Here is a 16,623-nt window from a genome sequence, read left to right as displayed (position 1 = left end):
AAGATGAAGTACCGATTATAAGACTGGAGATAAAAATATGTTTTTCTCTTAAGAGAAAAACAAGAAAAATTAGTAAAAGAATTATTAATATTTTATTTATCTGATTTTCCCAGAAATTACATGTTCTACGTAAATAATTTTTCCACAGAATGGAATCCTAACTTAAAAATATTTTGATGTAAATTTTTCTTTAAAAATATTGCATATTTCTTTACCTAATATTTAAGAAACCATGAGAGAAACAACCTTTTCTGAAACTCAGAGTCCTTATTCTGAGCACTATTTATCATACCATATCATGCTTATGATACAGTGAGTTTCATGTTCTAGCACTGTCAAAATCTCACCATTTAAAAATCAAATTTGGTAGTATGTAAAATCTAATATTGAGAGACAAAATCCTGAAGAATGAAAAAAAGTGACAGTATGAGGGTGGGATCTTAGAGATAACTGTGATGGTCAAAATGTGGTAGTAGTTATCGCTCCAGATGACTTTGTTATTTTGTTGTATGTCTTTGGGGTTGCACTCTTCTTCCATTTCTAGTTGGATTTGAAAAGGAGAGAGAATTTTAGACCTCACTGTCCGCCCCCACTTTCAGTAAAATAACTCATAATGGTGAGAAATTTAAATGCTCTCCTCTAAGTTGTCTTTTGAGTTTCAGTGGTTTAGAAGTTGATTCAGATTGATTTAAGAATGTAATTTATAATCATTAGGTTAAAATATGCTTTAATAATTTTATGTAGTAGACGTAATATACATAGTATAAAATGGGAAAAATCTTGTCTGTCATTTAAAAGAGCAAAATGTTCTCACTGAGGGGTGTCGTTTCAGTTATTCAGTGTCAGTGACCCTTGAGGACTGAAAAATCTCTGAATTGAATAGGTAGCTCTTAGTGCTTTGCCTGACAAAAACTGGTATATTATCTAAGGTAACCATCATTCTATATATAGGTAGTTAGCTAGGGAACAGATTTGGCTCAGAATGAAAAAATGTATCTACTAATGGACCATGAGATAAAGAGAGTAGATTAGTAAAGATTCCATTTGGTATTGAAAAGTTTTACTGAAAAATTGTTTTAAATTTATTAAATAAATTATGGAAAAAATCAAGTATGTTGAGTATTATTTAGACTGTTATAAATTTTAAAAAGAATACAGTGGTAAGCTGTGAGGATGTGTGGTATGGATAGCAGGTAGCTACATCAATAGACATTTATAGAGTCTCACTATGTTCCAGATACTGAGTTTATAGTGGTGAATAAAACAGACAAAATCAGGTGGTTATATTTAAAACAGATTACAAATTGGAAGTACCATTGAGACAAGATGAATTTTGCTTTGTACAGATGTTTGTTACCCTGGCCTAAAAAGAAAAGAAAAAAATGAAAATAAAATATAAAATGCCCAATTATTTGATTTTTCTGTCTTTGAACTTTATAAATATGCTCGATTTTTCAGTCTGCTATTCACAATCCAATGTTAGCTGTTTCATCTATAAAATCCACCTTGAATTAAGGCTTGAATCCACAATGAAAGGCAACATTACCTCCAGTGCCAGAAAACAATGACCTAGAACTCCTTAATTCTTCATAAAAGGGCTTTGTACAGTTAAGGATTACATCCGTTTCACATTAAGTAACTTGGACCAGATTTGTTCCTTATAAAGCCTTTCCTTGGAGTTGCTATGCCACAGAAAGCTATTGAACTGCCATGTTTTTTGGCACATGGATCTTATTTATCAACATGTGAAAAAATATCTGGTACTGTCTTATTTTAGTTCTATTTTATATGAAATGTTTAGTATCTTTTTGTTATTTTTTTATGTTAGAAATACTTGGAATCGTATTTTAAAGATTTTGTGGGTTTTTTTGTTTGTTTGTTTTATACAGTATTAACTTGCATATTATTTTGTGACTACGAGGGGTTGAAAAAAATTCTCAACTGACTGGCCAGAGGTGAAACTGCACTCTCACTGACTCTCTTCCATTCTACTGCCAAATGTTTCTCTCTTTGACTTTGGTGCATAGACTTTGAAGCATTGTTGACCACATTGGCTGTTTGCCCAGAACCCAAGTGCCCTGTATAATTTGCATAATAATTACCATTGATTTACAAATATACAGTATAGGCAGAATTGTCTTCCTAAATTTAAAGTAAAAAATTATTTTACAAAATTAAAGCCTTTTTTTCTTACCTACTTCTCTTTTCTAGGTTTGAGATGGGGTCGTAGCTGTGTATTTACAGGCCCTAATCAGTTTCCACAGGCTTTTGTATTTCTTAAGAGGTTTCCTAGATTTCTCTATCCTCTTAACTCCCACTCTTTATGCCCCCACCTCCAGTATTTGCCTCATACTTGCCATGTGCCTCCTGAATTTATGTCCTAGTTTTGCTTGCTGCTTATCTTCACATCATATTCTGCCATCTTTCTTCTCAATAATGAAAAAAGGGGTCATTTATTATTATCACTCTGCCATGTGTCTGATGAGAGAGGCAGTTTATTGTTGCACATAGAACAAACGGTTGATAAATTGGAATTTGAAGCCCAAATGTGGCTTCTCTCTGGCACTGTTCAGACTGGGTCCACAGTATTCTTAACCTCAAGCCCAGGAAGAAAAGGTTGATTCCTTTGTTACCTATTTTCCTTCCCCATACCTGCTCTAATTTATCTGACAAATATCTTTAGGAATATGCTTAATAATGGTTTAGTAGTCCTAGAATAACCTTAGAGATCCTGGACTGAACCCGATTCCAAATTTTATCCTAGGATGACTTGAAAACTTAGTTTTCTCATCCTTAAAAAAGAAAATGAAAATGTAATGCCATTTATGTGGCTTAGAAAAGCGTTTTAAGTATGTACATAGTCTCTCTCACATATCGCCTCCAAGTTCCCCAGCCATTGCAACTGAGGTTATACCCGTTTTATGTACATCCTTCTCAAATAGTTATTATGTATATACAAACAAATACATGTACATCTTTTGTATACAAGAAAGTATATATATGTAGTCTCTCATATATAAAAATTAGAAGAATTACATACTGGATTCTAAACTTTGTTTTGTTTTTTTGTTTGTCTTTTTACTTAATAAATCCTGGAGCTCTTTCCATATAAGTATATAGAGAGCTTTCTCATTTTACTTTACAACCACATGATATTAAATTGTATTCATTTTCCATGATTTATTCAACCAGTCCTATACTGATTAATACTTACTTCATGTCTAAAACATAAGACTTTTGTCCTGTGTATGTGAGAATTTGAAATAGAAAATAAAGCTATGCTCACACTAACAGAAATCACTTAGGGACTCTATTAGACATCAGCTTTGGAGAGGGGTGGGGCTGAGAGCTGAGATCTTACTTAACCAGTTTCCAAAGTTTTATCTGATCTTTACCCATTCTGAGTCACACTGTACTTTTTGACAATATATATTAATATTTTCTAACAGCCTTTTGAAAATTACTTAGGAAAAAATATTTTATAATCTTTGGTGACCATTGTTTGCATTAAAGGCATTATCTTTTTTATATAAATTAGTACTACGTTTTTAAAACTTCTTCCTTTTGTTTTTGCCTTTTTTTTTTTTTTTAAACTAGATCCTTACAATAAATGAGGATGGATCACTTGGTTTGAAAACCCCTAAATCTCACGTTTGTGAGCACTGCAATGCTGCCTTTAGAACGAACTATCACTTACAGAGACATGTCTTCATTCATACAGGTATTTCTTGAGTTAAATGGGCTTATGGCCATTAAAATTATTTTTACTATTTTATCTTCGTGTAAATGTCGTTCATTCTTAAGACCATAGCTAACCTGGCATTTCAAATCAGAGATTTTTATAGGCCAGAATGTCAGAAGGAAACTAAGAAAATTTTTAAACGAGAAAATAATTAGCATGGATGTGCAAAATTAATTAGTCTTAATTGGACACTTATTTGGCTTAATGTGTTCTAGCAGTAAAAGAATGTACTACTAAAAGCCTGTCAACATTTACTTTTCTATGCAAGATGTCCAGATGGAGTTTGAAATAAGAATTTGGGAATCAAATATAAAAAATGATAATTAAAAACATGAAGTTGTAGAGAGCAGAACTAAAGACTGATCACAGATCTTTGAGGAATCAGACTAGTCATATAGGTTGAATTCAAGGAATAGGGAGAGGGGCAGAGCAATAAGGTAGATTTGATAAACTGGGAAAATACAGTTGTCCCAGAAGCCAAAAGAAGAGAAAACTGCCAAGAAGAGTATCATTAACAGAGGTATAACCTTCAGAGAGGATAGACAACTGAGAAAAACAACCAATAAAATAAATAGCAAGAAGATTACGAGTAGCTTTTAAAAAAGTAGAGTATAAGAGTTAAAGCACAAGTGGGCAGTGAAGGGTTTGAGACAGGATAGACTCTTTCAAGGTGTGGTAAAAGAAAGGCAAGAAAGTAATAAGGTAGGAGTGTTTCAGGATTTCTAGAATGTTTCTTTGCATAGAGCAGACCAAAGAATACTTTCCTTGAAAGGAAAGGCTACAGCAGAGAGAGACTGAAAATACAGGATTTTTTTTAAAAAAGGATATTTATAAAATTCTGAAGGTTCTGGAGAAAATAAGTGCAAGAATATAACCTGATGGTTGGGAGAACAAAGTGGGTGGATCCCTCCAGATAAAAAGGAAGAAAAGATGTTTAAGACACACTAGGTAACCTATAGAGTCCTTTCTAGCCTTGTGATTTTTAAATTCTATTTTAAATTGATTTTTCTTTTTCTTTTTTCTTTTTTTTACCTTGAAGGCTAGAGATCAGGTTTAATTTCCTTTTTATATGATTGTGAGAATGTGAATTTTAAAATCTTGGGGAAAAATTAAGAGGAAGTAAAACAAGTGAATGAGCAGTTTAAAAAATTGTATGAATAATTTGGAATTTTCCAGAATTTGGGTTTCTAAGATTTATCTTTCCTCAGAAATAGTAACTATAAACTGTGTTTTATTCAGTAACTAATTTGTGGATGTGAAATTATTTTAAGGCGAAAAACCATTTCAGTGTAGTCAATGTGACATGCGTTTCATACAGAAGTACCTGCTACAGAGACATGAGAAGATTCATACTGGTGAGTGTTGCCACCCTTACTAGGGTCATTAAAACTACCCTTTCAGATACAGGAGAGAATTTGTAATGAGTAGCAACAATTTATTGCCACTTTCATTAGTTTGTTTGTTAAGAGTATACATCACAGCTCATCTTTTTTCCTTCCTTCAATAAATCAATGTTAACTGTCATGACTTGGCTTTAACGTCCAAGCCCAATAAATTACTTTGAAATCGAATTTTATAATAATGTAGAATATATTTAAAGTGACAAAAGGAAGTTTTTGTGAAATAGCTGTTTCCTTAGTTGTTTTAACAAGTTTAGAGTAGGTGAAATTAATCATTTACATTAATTAGCCTGGGGGAGGGGAGCAATACCACTTCTTTTTTCTTACTATTTCTTGTATATAGCTCACTCTATCAAGAAAGTTGTAATCCTAATAAGTTGGAAACTTCCAGTTTTTCAGTTAAGTTATTAATGATTTAGAAACATATTTCAGAAGATTACTATGAAGGAACCAATACCTTAAAAAGTTAAGTCTCATTTTGGAGCAAACATTTATTTTGTTTTTTGTTTTTTTTGACTAATGTAAAACCAAGTCTTATATGTAACCTTGATTTAGTAGACTGTCAACTTTTGATGTCTCTAAGCGTGGTGAAGTGTTTCTTTAGAATTTATTTTTAGTGTTTTGCCTTTTTGTGACATTATATAAGCAGAGTTGGTAGATTTGTACAATTCGATTCTTACATTTAAATAGAGTTGAGAATGATGGTGGTAATATATGAATATTAAAAATATTAAAGTTCTTCATATTTCTCTATATTAATTAATTACTCAAGCAAGTACCTGCAGTACCCAGGAAAGGAGATCCATGGACAATTGTAGTTTAGAAGAAGCAACCATTTCTTCCTAATAACTTTCCTTAACTTCCTTTGCCTCTAACAAGGAAGCGTGAATGTTACTGGTCTCCTTAAATAAAACTTCAACTATGCAGTGTATCTGTATGCTTTGATGTTCTACTTTTCAAATGCACATCACCCATTTCAGTTTAAGTAAACATTTATTCAGATGAAAAGGAGTATACTAGGCACTTTGGGAAAAAGAACAACTTTTTTGATTTTAATGTGACTTATAGCTAAATTTAAATTTCTATACAGTAATAAAAAACCTGATCAGATAATGATAAATGAAAGTGGTTAATTATTTTTGTATGCTTTTAATACCTATTAGATTTTGTTGGTTTATTAATTCATTCAACAAAAAATTGCTGAGCCTTAAGTATTTTTTAGGTACCAGAAATATAGAGCTAATATAAGACAGTTTCCTTGGAGTTTATAGTCTAATAGTATAGACACACATGTAAACAAGCACAGTGTAATAAGTGTTGCAGAGTTTTATACAAAATGATGTTGTGTCCTGAGGAAGAGGCAGATGTGCTGTCTGTTGAAAGCTACACAGGGAAGGCAACACAAGAAAACTGTAGGAGGCTCATTTCAAGGCGGGGAGGGGAGAAGGAGGAGGGGGAGAGAAGGGGAGGGAGGGATGAGGAGGGAGGAAGGGAGAGAGAATGAGAATCCGATAAAAAGATTTTTGAAACAATACTTAACCTTTACTGCATGCTCTGCTGTTTTCTGTTCTAGTAAATTCTGGTCACAATCCTCTAATCTCACTGTTTGGGAAAACAACTTGTGCTAGGCCATTGGGTATCTTGAAGAGCAGATATTGTGCTAAATATTTTGTTAAATATCTTATTTACTCACATTCATCTTGAAAGAGAGGAATGATTACTATTCCCATTCTTTTAGATGAGGAAATAGTATAAAGCACACAGAAATTAAGAAACTTTTCTAAATTTATATGATCTAGTATATATATGATAGATCCAAGATTCCAGCTCAAGTCTCTGTGACTCCAGAGTACACATGCAAAATCACTAACAATGCAGAATGGGATTAGAAGCAGAACAGTATCTTTTGGCATTTTTAAGATTTTCTTGCTTTGCCACCAATCCTCCTTTGGGTTTGGTTACATTTAAATGCGACTGAAGCAAATGCTGGAGTGTTCTCATAGAGAATATATTTAGAAGAATGTAAGGAATTGAAAGGAACCAGGACAAACCAGTCACTATCATTTTTTAACAGAGAAAAGTTTCTTTTGAAAAGAGACTCAGTTTTACCCCATTGATCGTGTCCTCCCCGCATCAGCTCCCAGGAACTTAAATGTAAGGAGACTAGATTTTCTTTCTTTATTCATTTTCTTGATTCTTTTTAATGGACTCTTTCTGAAGACAGATATTTTTGTCTTAGAATCAGCATACCTATAAGCTATACTTATCTGGGAATATATATTTAGAACCACAGATATGTTCTTCATTATTTATTATTTTGTCCTTACTGTTCTTTCATGTTTTAAATGACTTATTTTTGGAGAGGGGTAGTTCACTAAAGTTTACCCGTGTCAGGGCTTTCTCTCTCTTTATACTCTTAGTTTAGAAGAATACATTGAAATAGTTATGTCAGTAAAAAAGAGTTTGCTTATGTTTATCCACGTTTAAATTGTTAAGAAGGTAATGTAGTCACCTATGAACTAATTCTCAAAGATTGTGTTGTGAAAAGAATTACCAGTTCTTACAGGCTTTTTCCTTATAGCCTCCCTCATCCTTTTAGGCCTCATTATACTGTCTTCTCCAGTCTTTCAGCCCCCAAGCCCATTCTCCCCTCCATTTGCAACATGATTAAAAATCATTTCCTACTTTGCTGCTCTTGCCACCAATAAAGAAATCTTCTGTGGCTTTTAAAAAAATCCAAGACCTAGCTTGGTTTGGTTTTCAAATAGAAAATTTTAAAACTCAGCCTGGATAGACTCTCACTTAATTCTATTTCCTAAATTTGTCCTAGCCTATGAAATACCATTTTAGGGGAGACTACTTTTTCATCCTGAGGCTGATCCTTGACTGCCAAAATTCAAATATACTTGGGACTGCTATTTTTAGCAGTTATGGAAGATTCATATCTTTTCTGTGAATGTAATATATTTGGGGATATGGGAGAGAAGGTGAATTCTTGGAGCAAAGGTTGAAGATAATCCTAATTGATCATTTTGTTTAGGGTCAGAATTACTGCTCAGGTACATACATACCAAAGTTAAACATTCATTTTATCTGAGTTAAACATGTTTAACTCAGATAAAAGCATCTGATCACATGGTAAATCACTGGTAGATTTACTATGTGATCAGATGCTTTTATCTGAGGTACCTTTTCCTTTGCATTTCCAAATGCGTATATAGAATGACATATATCCAGTTGTGTTCTTTTCTAGTCACCTTGTTATTTTACTCTGAGGAAATGATGGTCTTATTGACGTTGGGAGAGAGTGTGAAATTGAGGAGTGAAGAACTTAAGTACAATATTCAGTATTTTATTTTAATTTTCTAAATTACTCTCAATAGTAAGTCAAGAATATCTATCTTGATATTCTTACTATTATAGCAAATTATGGTTGTTTTATATAGTTGTGCCACTTTTCATAATTTTTTATTTTGTTAGTAAAAATGTTATGAAACCATTTCTGTATATGGGGTAGTTTTTATAAAATGATTTTCCTCCCCAAAATAAAAGAGATTTTGAAAATAAGCCAAGTCATTCTGAAGTATGCACATATATTAGGTTTCTTTCCCAATAAAGGTTTTTTTTTAAGCTTTAGTTCTTGAATGTGTACAGTTTTATGGATATAAATGTAATAAGAAACACTGGAAAACTTGTCTTCTGTGTAAGCATTCTTCATGCCTGAAAACTTATGTTGATATTCTTCTCCTCTTGTCTATGGCTTTAACTCACAACCATGTTTAATAGCTGAATAATAGCATTATTATTTTTTAAACCAGTTGAGCTAGTGGGGTGGAGTTAGAGAAAGTCGATACACCCTTGACTAAGCTCAGCACTTAGTATTTCCTTCAGTACAGTTCAGTTATTAATAAAAATTATAGTTTTCCTCTGATTATTTTAAAGCCCTAATTTATAGTTTATTAACTATAATGGAGAACTCTTATTAAAAGAAAGTGTAAAAGACCTAGATGAGGTTTAACTCTTCTTTGGAAGATGAAGGAAATAAATTTTGTTTGTGTTACTGAGAATGTTGTCTGCACTATCAGCTCTTGGCATTGTGATTGCTGAAGCCAGACGGCACTGGCATGGGCAGAGCTTGCCAAGAAAGATTAAGCAGGGAAGTACAGATTGCTGTGGCTGACATTCTCTGCTTTAACAAAGCTTTCAGAAACCAGATTTTTTTGCTCTGCAAAATTTTCAATAAGTCGCACTAAAATTTGGTTTTATGTAAAGCACATGTAAAAGTTTCACATTGTATAACTTCTCAGTAAAGATAGTAAAGAAACCATACACATATATACATATGTATGTATGTATAAAACACCATATAGTACTTTAAAGGTGTTTTACGGAGGGATAGGAAAAGTCGTCCAGAAAATTAACTCCATTTTAACATGCATTTGAACCGAAATATGGAGAATGAGTTTTCAATTAAGTGTATATATTTTGTGTATGAGTGTAATTACCCCTCCCCCTCAAATACATGTGAAGTGTTCTTTGTTGTAGTGTCTATAGTTTAAAAACAAATTGTTTGTTGTTCGTTATTTGTTTTGACAAGTCTGTAGCTTAACATATCTCTTGTAGTGGTCTCATTATTATTTATGTATCATCATTGAATGAATGAATGCATGAATTGTGTGACTCACAATTTGACAAATCCTATATAGTAGTATAGACAACCTGTGCTTTAGTTTACATGAAATAGACCAGTGAAGGCTCACATAGGTGGCTCCATGGAAGGAATAGAACTTAATTGGCCCTGTGAGGTAGATGTAGATTTTGTAAGTCCATGGGTTACATGGGAGTCAAGTGTCACCACAGGAACAGTAGTAAAACAGAAGCACATGGAAGCTAGGACCAAGAGGAAAATCTGGGGTGTACTGAAGTTGGGAATCTTTGGTAAAGCTTAGATAAACAGATAGCAGATAATCAATTCAGAAACACATAGTAGCAAATTAAAAATCAGGCAGGCAAGCAGACATCAGAACAATTGTAGATGCTGGATAATAGGACAAGCGATGTGTCAGACATGCTAGTTTAAAAGAACCAGAAGGAGACAGGTACTTTAGGATAGTTAAAAGGCTAGAAATTCCTAAGAATTTATCTCTATCAGAAAGCTAATAATGCTATCTAAATTTATTGAGTACCTATTCTCTTCTAAGCACTGTATTAAACAATGCTTAAGTTATCTTACTTTGTCCTCACAGGACTCCTGTGAGGAGGGTATTGTTGTTGTTATTAATTGTTATTTTATAGATAAAGAAACTAAGGGGGCAACATGATTAAATAATATGCTTCAGTGAGCACAACTCGGTAATGGCACAATCTAGGTCTTCAAAGTTCACGTCTTAACGAGTATGCTATTGAAAGGGGTAGATCAAGCACCAAGAAAATTTTGAGTTCACAAAAACTTTTGGAGCTTTTTATTTCATCCAACTAAAAGCAGAGGCACTCCTGGACCTGGCCTTATGACTTGTGGGTATTTGGGTATGCTTACTAGAAATGAAGTCTGTGGATGTAGGAGTAAGAGCATATTCCTGCTGGTATGGAGTGAGCAAAGGCAAGGTGGACAACATGTAAATGACTATTCTGAGTAGAGCAGAAAGGAGTGGGTAGAATAGGGATACGGAATTAAAACTAGAATGCTTGATTTTACATCGTCAAGCCTTGATGCCAAACTAAAGAGTGTCAAATTTATCCTGTAAGCACCATATAGTATCATAGGATTTAACTTGTATGATGGAAGAATATTACTGTTTTTTAAAGAAATCTGAAAATTGGGCAGATGTGCTACTTTTTCGTTAACTGTAACTAATATTTAAAATTATAATGTATTTATATAATTGCGGATTTATTAATCGCATTTACTTATAGATATTAAAAATTTTTTTAAACAAATGAAAACAGTAGTGTTATACTTCAAGGACTGTAGTATCGCTTCAGTTTTGACCAGTTTATGAGAAGTACACAAAACTTGGAAACCACTGAATAGTACAGTGGACTTTAAATCCTCTTCATTTTTTAACATTGCAGGATACACTGAATTTCAGAAAAAGAACTGTAAAAAGACTCCCCAAATTTAACTTAGCACATAGAACTTCCTAATTTCTTTTTTAAGTTACTCTGACAACAATTTATTTTTGATGTTTTGGTTTTATTGTGTTTTTAAAAATTGTTTTCATACTTTAGAAAACACGATTAGTCTAGAACATGTTAGTTTCTCTTCTTTCGTTAGTTTGCCTTCCTTTAATATGGGTTCTTAACCTGCTCCCCATCCCCAAATTATTTTACATTCTACAAAAGATGAAGCATTAAGACAGTCGAGTCTAGATCTAATGCTTTGTTTTACAAATCCTTTGACACTGTATTCTTTTGGAAAAATACTCAGTTACTTGAACTCAAATACCTGAAGACCTTCAGGAATCTGCCATTTTGACAACTACTACTACTTATTATTCCAGAATTTAGTTAAATGGATGACCAACATTCATGCCTTTCAGATCTTGAATTCATTAAGTTTTCAGATGTCTGGATGGGCTGACAACAAAATTTTTTATTTGTTGATAATGTTTTTTTATTTGACTGACTTTTAATGATACTAAAACTCAGAATTCATATATTCTGTTTGGGCCTTTGATGGAAGAGTGGCTGACAAAATGTACTTTCTGATTTGGACACAGTCATGATGAAGAAATAGGATTTAGAATACTTAGGGTAATCTAAATTTACTTATGGGTCATTCATTCTTATTTTTCTGGATACTTTTTTAAGATGTTTAGTTGTTATCTCTGAAGAGTTTCTATTTTACAAAAATGCTTAAATGTTATTTTCAACGCCCATTTGAATTTTATCAAAGTGTCTTGATATTCTTTGAAAGCAGCCACAGTAGGAAAAACAGCTTCTACCTATTTTGTATCTTGTTTTGATCTTCTGTAGATCTTTTGGGGAGAATCTAACTTCATGATACTGTTAAGAAACAAATGTAGGTTTTAGGATTGACATCTTAATGTAGTACTAGGTAGTTACTTCTCTATCCAGCTTCATCTCCCATGCTGCTTTTCCGCTGTTTGCATTATTGGTCATTGATGCAAGTACTTCTCTATTTCCAATAGAACTCTCTTCACAGCTGTGTGAAAAAGCTGATTACACAAAATAACTAAAAATTTATATTTCTCCCCCATTTAATTGTACCCCTCTGTGAATTCTTTAAAGGGCTTAATTGATTCTTTACCTACATTTTATTATCTATTTTGATTTTGCCTTTCTGATGGCACTTAAAGGATGACTGTTGAGTAAGAACTTTCAGTGCGCTTTTAAAATTATTCCAGAAAATACATTCAGTCAACCCTTAATTACTTGGTGGAATTGGCCAGATTGTAGATTACTTATTTAAAACTGGGGGAGTGGGGGTAGGGCGGGGGGGCAATTGTGAAAAATTAAAATGAATACCAGCACAAAGAAAGCAGCATACTTATTGCTGTTGTTTGAAACCACATAGTGTTCTACATAAGCCTTTTGTACTTATGTAATAGAGGAATTCTCTTTATCCTTAAAATCAGTCAGGTATGTTCTTGCCTACTTCATCTACCTTTTAGTTCTTTATCATAGGATAGAGGAGAAGGCCATTGAGTCTGATCACCTGTTAATTCTGGAGTCTTAAGAAAGTCTAATTTTATCCTTAGGAAAAATTTGTTCTTAAGACTTTTTTTTTATATATGACAATTGGGAGAAATGGATGACGGAACCTGAAACTGAAAGGTATTTTTTTTTTAAATATTAGAATTCCATGACAAACGCAGGGTTTTCCCTTATGTAGAAGCCATGGACATAAATATTAGGGACCATGCAAGAGACATTAAAGAGCTTAAGTGCTAAGCAGGAGTGGAGAAGAGAATTTTTACAGGGATAGGTAGAGGCTACCTACCAAAAGCATTCCTTGATGCTCTGCTTAGTCACTGAAACATCTTCATTATTATTTAGTAGGGAAATTTGCTCAGTGGCTAGCCATTGTTACTTAGCTTTTTATAATATTGAAAAGAAATTACAACTAAGAAATACACCGTGGTAACAGACTATTAGCAGAATAATAGCATTTTTAGTCATTTCACCCCTTGTATTTCATGTAATATTTTATATTTCCCAGCTGTTAAATTTATTGTTTTTACATTTTGGATGACAGTTCTTGAGTAGTAAATATATTTCTGAATAATGTAAACTTAAAGTTTATATTAAATCATTACTGTCCTGAATTGAGAATTGAAGCTACTACTTCTGTGACAGTCTGGATTTATTTGCTGAGCAGTGTTTGGGTTTTAGATTAATTTATTAGCTATTAATATTTTTTTCCCACTGCAGGAAAGTAACTTCTGAAACTAATCCCACTCTTTTTTTTCCTCCCTCAGTGAGACAGTTGCTTTTATAATGAGATTTCTTAGGAATGCCACTATGATACTCTGATGAGGGCCTGAACTTACAAACAAGATACTAAGACTAGGAATTGAATGAAATGGTTAGAAAGATATTTCAAAGGAAGAATAAATGTTGAAATTTAATAACAATTTAATCAGAAGGCACTAAGGAGTAAAATTAGTATAGAGTAATGGTTTTTAAGCTTTTATTGTGGAGCCCTGGTTTTTAAATGAAATCCTACATGGAGTAACATCAATAGTCAATTAAAACAACAAGGCAAATGATTCCAAGTGGTGTCCTTGGCTCTTGATGAGTTGACAGATGTTATCAGTACTACTCAGTCATTAACTTATTCAAGGAGACAGTGCCAAGTTTGAAGTGACTGAAGAATTAGCCTCTATGGAACAACTATAGGCAAGAATATTAACAAAATGGAATTATACACTTTAAATGGGTGAATTGCATGGAATATGAATTAAATCTCAAGCTTTTTTCTTAAAAGAATACATGATAAAACATTTCAATATAATCTGACGTGGATTCTGCTAAAATGTGTTACAACTGATGGTAGGAGTAGTATATGTGGAGCAGAAAAAGTTTAGTTGTACTAATATACAAAGCTTGAGAAAATGTAAAGTATTTAAAGCATATGGCTATTTATTATATTACATGAGCAGTACTTTGTGGAAACATTTGAACATATTACATGTCATTGAACCAGTAGTGTTATCAGTAAACTACATTCACTCTGGTGAATTTAACCATCATTGGTTCCATGAATTTTTGTCTGATACGAAAGCCGGATATCTTCACTTAATCCTACTGTACAGCAGTTTAATATCTTAGAATTGGTAAAGTTTTTTTATTGGGAGTTTTTGAATGTAGAGCTAAGGTTAAATTTTTTCTGAATAAAATGAACCATTCTCAGCCACTATTATTAAATGCTCAAGAATGGCTTTGGAAATTAGCTTTCGCTGAAGACTTGACTGTGCTTCTTAATAAAGTCAGTTTACTATTACAAGGGGAAAATAATGTTCATAGTGAAACTTGTACTCTGGTAAAGTCATTTTGACAGCTGCTAACATCGAATCACAGAGTGATGCTTTATACACTTTTCATATTTTTACAAGTTAAAACAAGAAGCAAAATCACCATTCCCACACAAATATGAGGTAGATATTTTCTAAGCTCAAACTACACTTTGATCAGTTTTTGGATGTTAATGCAAGTTCCTATTTCAAAATCCATTAAACTATAACCCTACCTAATCTTCATTTGGAAGTAATCTGCAACATAATGACACGCTAAAAGGCAGATATCAAAGAGAAGAATCTAGTAGAATTCTGTAAATGCCTTCCAAGTGGTGAATAATTCTTAATTAAAATTTTGTTTTTATGGATTGATATCAGGACCTCTCTTTGTGACGACAGTTTCGAAGATGGAATATATAAAATCTCATGCAGATGAGTATTAGTAGGTAAACATTTACAGTGGACTGATGGTAGAGAACATTAATTTTAAACTCCAGTTTGGTGAAATGCTGCCTCCTCCCATAAGAATAATTCCAGTCGTCTCATTAATATATTTGTATGGTAAAAAATTATATTCTGTCATCATCATCATTATATTTGAATTTCATCAATAAAAATTTGTGAAAGTTTTTTTCACTTGTTATATGAGTATATATACAATATCCTTGGTTTGTAGCTCTTTGCCACAAAGCTTAGTATATTTACTATCTGGCCCTTTATAGAAAAAGCTTGCCAACACCTGTTAAAGTTTTTTTTGAATGTCCTCCTCAGTTCTTAGACCTCTGTTTTGTTGGTGATCTTGCTATTTATTCTACCTCACTCTTGGTCATACCTTAGACTAGTGGTTGGTTACCAAACTACAACCTCTTCATGATTTAAATTTCTCATTTTCCACTCATTTGTTCATGCCTTCTAGTAGTACTTAGGTTTCAACAATCGTTTGTCTCCACGAAAACCTACATCCAGTGATTTTACCTCCTTTTCACTATCCCTTGTTTTCGTCATAGTTTCATCACTTTCCTTACCCAGGTTAAACTCACTCATCATTTATCATAATCACTCTCTTGCTTACTTACATACCCCTTGCTCCTTCTCATCCCTAGTACTCACTTGGCTGAATTACATACAACTTTGAGAACTTTGACTCTTTCCATACAAGGAATAAAACAAAGCTATGTTGAATTGGGGGGTCACTTTAAACTTCAAGTGGCCCCTTAATGACTACTAGACATCATTTACTTTTAGTCCATTAAGTCTAACACTCATCTAGATGCAGTCCATATTTCAGCCCAGGGGCCAGTTCCACCTGCTGCCTGTTACCGTAAGTAAAATTTTATTGGAACATAGCCATTACCCATTCCTTTATGTAATGTCTACTGCTGTTTTCTCTCTGCAGTAGCAGATTTGAGTAATTGTAACAGAGATTGTATGCCCTTCAAAGTCTAAAATATTTACTGTCTGATCTTTTATAGAAAAAGCTTGCCAGCCTTTCTCCTAAATATTGTATACTTTCTCCTTTCCATAAACCTCCATCATTTCCTCTTAACTCTCTCACTTTCAGCTGATTGCCTGCTTCCTATTTCACTGAGAAAATTGAAATAATCAAAAGAAAACTTCAACAAGTTCCTAGTACCTTATCTATTCATCCATGTGAAGTTTTGGTTTTTTGAAGGAGTGGTAGTGATTTGTTTTATTTTGCAAAATAGCCGAAGATTTTTCCTCAGGATGCTTTGTGGAGATACGCATATAAATTGTTTAAATTTTCGCTTTCTTTTTTTATCTTAAAGAAAATACATTTTGTTGACTCCAGACTTCATTATTTTAAATTAAGATATAATTTACATACAGTAAGCTTTACCATTTTTAGTGTATATTCTATGTATTTATATACACTGTATACAAATATAAAGTCTTAATAACTAAAACATTTTGGTTCTGGCTTTGAATAGCCTACCCGTGGAACAGAATAGAAGGTCTAGAAAGAAACCCATGGAACTTATTA

The 16,623-nt window shown here is 32.9% G+C and overlaps 1 protein-coding gene across 8 annotated transcripts in view; it reads left to right on the top strand.

Annotated features, from left to right (window-relative positions):
* Positions 1-16,623, top strand: part of ZNF148 (zinc finger protein 148) — a 107,992-nt gene that overhangs the window by 76,731 nt on the left and 14,638 nt on the right. For all 8 annotated transcript variants that reach the window (XM_039843244.1, XM_039843241.1, XM_039843246.1 and 5 more), the window contains 2 exons: positions 3,598-3,721; positions 5,014-5,097. In XM_039843244.1, coding sequence (XP_039699178.1) covers positions 3,598-3,721; positions 5,014-5,097 — 208 coding nt within the window. The remainder of the gene's footprint in view (positions 1-3,597; positions 3,722-5,013; positions 5,098-16,623) is intronic.

Source organism: Pteropus medius, unplaced genomic scaffold (genome assembly GCF_902729225.1).
Source record: "Pteropus medius unplaced genomic scaffold, Ma_sr-lr_union100, whole genome shotgun sequence".
In the NCBI taxonomy this organism is placed as follows: domain Eukaryota; kingdom Metazoa; phylum Chordata; class Mammalia; order Chiroptera; family Pteropodidae; genus Pteropus; species Pteropus medius.
This window is presented reverse-complemented; position numbering and strand designations above follow the sequence as displayed.